Source organism: Dipodomys ordii, unplaced genomic scaffold (assembly GCF_000151885.1).
Source record: "Dipodomys ordii isolate 6190 unplaced genomic scaffold, Dord_2.0 Scaffold171, whole genome shotgun sequence".
In the NCBI taxonomy this organism is placed as follows: domain Eukaryota; kingdom Metazoa; phylum Chordata; class Mammalia; order Rodentia; family Heteromyidae; genus Dipodomys; species Dipodomys ordii.
In genome coordinates this window covers 1,662,375-1,667,191 of record NW_012267387.1, presented here as the reverse complement: position 1 = coordinate 1,667,191, position 4,817 = coordinate 1,662,375, and the positions used below count along the sequence as shown (strand labels likewise).

The 4,817-nt window shown below is 48.7% G+C and overlaps 1 protein-coding gene across 1 annotated transcript in view; it reads right to left on the bottom strand.

Moving 5' to 3' along the window:
• Positions 1 to 4,817, bottom strand: part of March2 (membrane-associated ring finger (C3HC4) 2, E3 ubiquitin protein ligase) — a 15,875-nt gene that overhangs the window by 8,533 nt on the left and 2,525 nt on the right. Inside the window, exon 2 of the mRNA XM_013033605.1 lies at positions 844 to 1,070. Coding sequence (XP_012889059.1) covers positions 844 to 1,019 — 176 coding nt within the window. The 5' untranslated portion in view covers positions 1,020 to 1,070. The remainder of the gene's footprint in view (positions 1 to 843; positions 1,071 to 4,817) is intronic.

Sequence of the window (4,817 nt, the reverse complement as noted above, 5' to 3'; positions counted from 1 at the left end):
GAAGGAAGGAAGGAAGGAAGGAAGGAAGGAAGGAAGGAAGGAAGGTAGGTTTGACTTTTACAGTCATAGAACCAGTCAAGACATCTGGGTATGACATCTTGGAGCAGCTGACACTGCTGCCCAATGACAGAGTAAGTGGGGGTGGTAACCTGCCATCACTTCATGTTCTCAAAACAAACTGAAGAAGATGCTGTTTCTAAGCTGAGCATGGCTGGCTCACATCCTAGCTTCTTAAGAGGCACAGATCTGAGGATCAAGGTTCGAAGCCAGCCCAGACAGGAAAAGCCATGAAATGTTTATCTTCGATTAACTACCAAAAGCTGCAAGTGGAGCTATGGCTCAAAGTGATAGAGCACTAGCCTTGAATGAACAAGCTCAGGAACAGTGCCTGAGCCCTGGGCTCAAGCTCCAGAACTGACACAAACCATCAAACAAACAAACAAACAAAACTCTATTTTAGAGATCTGGGGGTGAAATGACCCAGGTCACTTAGCCAGACAGAGAAAAGAGAGACAGACAGACAGAAGTGGGGGGCCCTGGACTGGAAGCCCAACAGCCCCAGTGCCAAGGTGCCTGCAGGAGTGTAGGGCTTGACTCTTACCAAAACCTAGTTAGTGACTTGCTTGCTTACCTGGGACCCTCGTGTCCCAGAATCACCCGGGATTGGGGGAATCAGAGCTGTCCAGCCTGGGCCTCTGTTCCCATGTTGAAGTTACTGCCTGGCATCTTGGAGTATTCACGCTGGCCTCTGGCAATGGCTACACCCCACACTGGCAGAAAATCACTCAGCCCAGGGGGAGAAAAGGGGACAAAAGGTCAGGCCACCATGTGGCTACCACTTACCTGGGCGTGTCCAAGGCCCGGATGACGGCTGAAAGGAGCTGGCCATCCCTTGAAGTCACCTGTGCCACATACTGGGGTGGCCCAAGGCCAGTGGCCTCCACCACCTTGGAGAAGGCGGGGCTTCCAGAGCAGTCACACAGGGAGCCCGGGAGGTGGCAGCAGTCGCCTGTCGTCATGGCCACAGGGAGCCTGTGTCCTCAGGGCCCGAGGCCCATGGTCCCAGGAGCCTGGAGAGAGTCCAGCAGAGCGATCAAGGGGCAAAAGTAGTGAGCCCAATGGAGTAGAGTTGTCAGGACTGTAGCAAACATGCAAAGAGACTTGACTGAGCCTCGTTTGTCAGATCTGTGAAATAGAGCTCTGTTACAGAGACTGGAGGATTCTATGCCTGGCAGGCAATAGAGGCTCAAGGGAAAAAAAAACAATCTCTCTTTGTCCTAAGACAAGGCAAGCAAGCCAGGTGCCAGTGGCTCACGCCTATAATCCTAGCTACTCAGGAGGCTCAGATCTGAGGATCACGGTTCAAAGCTAGCTCAAGCAGGAAAGTCCCTGAGACTCTTATCACCAATGAACCACCAGAAAACTGGAAGTGGTACTGTGGCTCAAGTGGTAGAGTGCTAGCCTTGAGCTGAAGAGCTCAGGGACAGCACCCAGGCCCAGAGTTCAAGCCCCAAGAACAACAAAAAAGAAAAGAAAAGCAAGCAAGGTTCCACCATCTAGGCCTGAGGCCTAGAGGAAGTTTTCACATGAACTTTCCAGACTTGGGAACAGCATTTGACAGTTATTGAGCACTTCCTATGTGCTGGATCCCAGGGGAGGCCAGAACTATGCTAGATCCACCAATCATTGTAGAGGGAACTCCTAGAGTTGGGCTCTCAGCATGTGAGCCAAGGGCCTGGAGGTGTAGCTGGTGATAGAGCACTTGCTCAGCATGTTCAAGGCTGTAGGTTCTCTCTCCAGCACCAATAAAAACCAAAACAAAACAAAAAGGAAAAGAACAGAGCTATAAACTTGGCCTCATGGCTGGAATGGTGAGTCACTACTCCGATCTGGCCATTTGTCAGGCCATGCAATGATACTTCAGGCCATCAAGGAAGTGGCCCAGGCCAGGCAAGTGGGTGGCAGCCTCTGTCCTCTCGGCTACAGGGAGACAGTGGGAGCCTTAGGTAGCAATTATGAAGTCCATTCTAGATGACTTCTGGAGAATTCTGCTTTCTGGCCCTGATCTGACCAACAAAAAGAAACTTCTAAGTGGAAAGTCAGGCATGGCTGGTCATGCCTGTAATCCAAGCTATCCAGGAGGAAGAGAATAGGAAGATCCCAGTTTGAGGCCATTCATGGCAAAAAGTTAGCAAGATCCCCATCCCAACCAAGAAGCCAGGCACAGTAGCACCTATCATCCAAGCAAGGTAGGAGACAGTTGGGAAAGAGGACTGAGGTCTGAAGCTGGCCCAGGATAAAAAGTGTAAGACCCTATCAGAAAAAGAAATAAAGCAAAAAAAAGGCTGGGGACATGGCTTGAGTAGCAGAGTACCTGGTTAGCAAGCCTGAGGCCCTGACTTAAAGCCCAGTACCAAAATAAACTGAAGGAATCTTAGCACCTTTCTGTACCTTAGAGCCAAGCAAGTAAGTCTTGGTGTAGGACTTTCCAATCCCTATGTGCATTTTCCTCTGAAAATTTCAGGAGAGGAAAGAGGCCTGTCCAGAGGCCCCTTTTGACACCAATATAGGTGCTCCAGAGCCTAGAATCACAGTCCCCTAACCTGTCTTGTACAGAGCCCAGAGTAACATGCCCAGTATTCAGAAACTCCCAAATGACTGGACCTGTCAGCCCTTACTTGAAGTATCATCTGATTTCAAGTCACCTTTTAACTATTTAAACTGGAAACCAAAAAGAGAGACCCAAGACACATTATGGATAGATTACATTTTAGTGCTCAGACCGAAGCACAAGATGCTCTGCTGGCCTTCACAGCTGGGCTACCACAGTCCAGATAAGCAGGTATCAGGCAAAGTCCAGAGGAGCCCAGGAGGAAGCTGGAAGCCTGAGATAACATGGCTGCTACACACGTATGCTACAGTCCCTAGCCCAGGCTTTGGGAGCAAAACTTCCAGCACAGAGATCAGTAGGAAAACAGCTCAGCCCTCTCAAGCCCCTCCAAGTGCACAGAAGTCCCAACCTTCTGCCCTTTGATCGTCTAAGCATTTCTTCAAGCAATTAAACATAACAAAAATCAGGGGCTGGGAAGGTGGCTCAGTGGTAGAGTGCTTGCCTTGAGCTGAAGAGCTGAGGGACAGCACCCAGGCCCACAGTTCAAGGTCCCATGACCAGACCCCCCCAAAAAAAATCATCATGGTGCCCATAGTAGTAATGCACACCTATAATCCCCGCATTAGGGAGGTGGAGACAAGAGGATTTAGAGTTTCAGGCCAGCCTGGGCTACATAGTAGCAAAACACAAAACCAAAACCAGGCACAGCGGGTGACTCTTGGAACCCCAGCTCATCAGAAGGTGGAGCTCAGATGGATTACAGTTTGTGGCCAGCCAGAGCAAAAAGTTAGTGAGACCCTATGTAAATCAACAAGCCAGGTGTGGAGGGGTGCACCTGCCATCCCAACTATGCAGGAGGACGGGTGGGAGGACAGAAGTCTGAGGTCAGCCCCAGGCAAAAACTTAAGACATTATCTGAAAAATAAGTAAAGCAAAAGAGGCCTGGGGCATGGCTCCAGCACTAGACGTGTGACTCAACTGGTAGAGCACCTGCCTAGCAAGCTGTAAGTCCTGAGTTCAAACCCCAGCACTACGAAGAAAAAAAATATAATATCTAGATATCATATGTATATAATATATATATATCTCAACATCACAGGTCATGTATGTTAGAAACTATGAGCTGAAAGAAAATCTAAACACTGATAAATCTGTTAATGTCAGTATTACAAATCACCAAGCTTGAAATCATAGGAAAGGGATTTTGTTTTGCTTTGTAGTCTTGGGCTTGAACTTGGGGTCTGAGCACTGTCCCTGAGCTTTTTCAGCTTGAGCCTAGTGCTGTACTAGGAGCCACAACTCTACTACCACTGTCCCACCTGAGCCATACCTCCACTTCTACATTTTTGCTTCTTCATTGGAGATAAGAGTCTCATAGACTTTCCTGCCTGGGCTTGCTTCAAACTGTGATCCTCAGCCTCCTGAGTAGCTAGGATTACAGCTGTGATCCACTAGGCCCTGGCTTCACAGGTTTATTAAAGGTTTATTACAGATGATACTGTCTCAGCTCATGGAACTCAGACACAATTGTTTTAAGTATTCCCTTCAAAGGTCACCTCCCTGAGAAAGAAGCCTTCCCCAAGCACTCTGGCTAAAACGTTTTCACGTCTACTTTACCCTCCCGCCCCAATGAGTCCCTCTATCTGTTCTTCCATCCACTTCCCACACTTCAGTACATTCTGGAAAGGAGGAAGCTGGTGAGACCTGATCCCTGCCCTGTGTCTGGCACACAGTGGTCATAGACATGCTTGTTGCATGTCTCAGCCCAGACACAAGCCAAATACTTGGGTTTAGATGCAAGATTTAGGTGATGGCCAATTAGTTCTAGGACCTCTGAGATGGGTTTTTATCAATTCTTCACAATAAAACCATGAGTCTAAATAATTAACCCCCTTTGATGGAAGAGGCTCATTAAGGCTCAGAGAGGGGCCCCTAATAACCCAGAGTCACACAGCCACAAAAGATTTGTTCTTTTTTTTTTGCTGGTGTTGAAACTTGAACTTGGGGGCTGGGAAGATGGCTCAGTGGTAGAGTGCTTGCCTTGAATGCTTGAGGCCCTGGGTTCAATTCCTCAGCACCACATAAGCAGAAAAAAAGCCAGAAGTGGCGCTGTGGCTCAAGAGTACTAGCCTTGAGCTGAAGAGCTGAGGGACAGTACCCAGGCCCAGAGTTCAGGCCCCACGACCGGACCCAAAAAAAAAAAAAA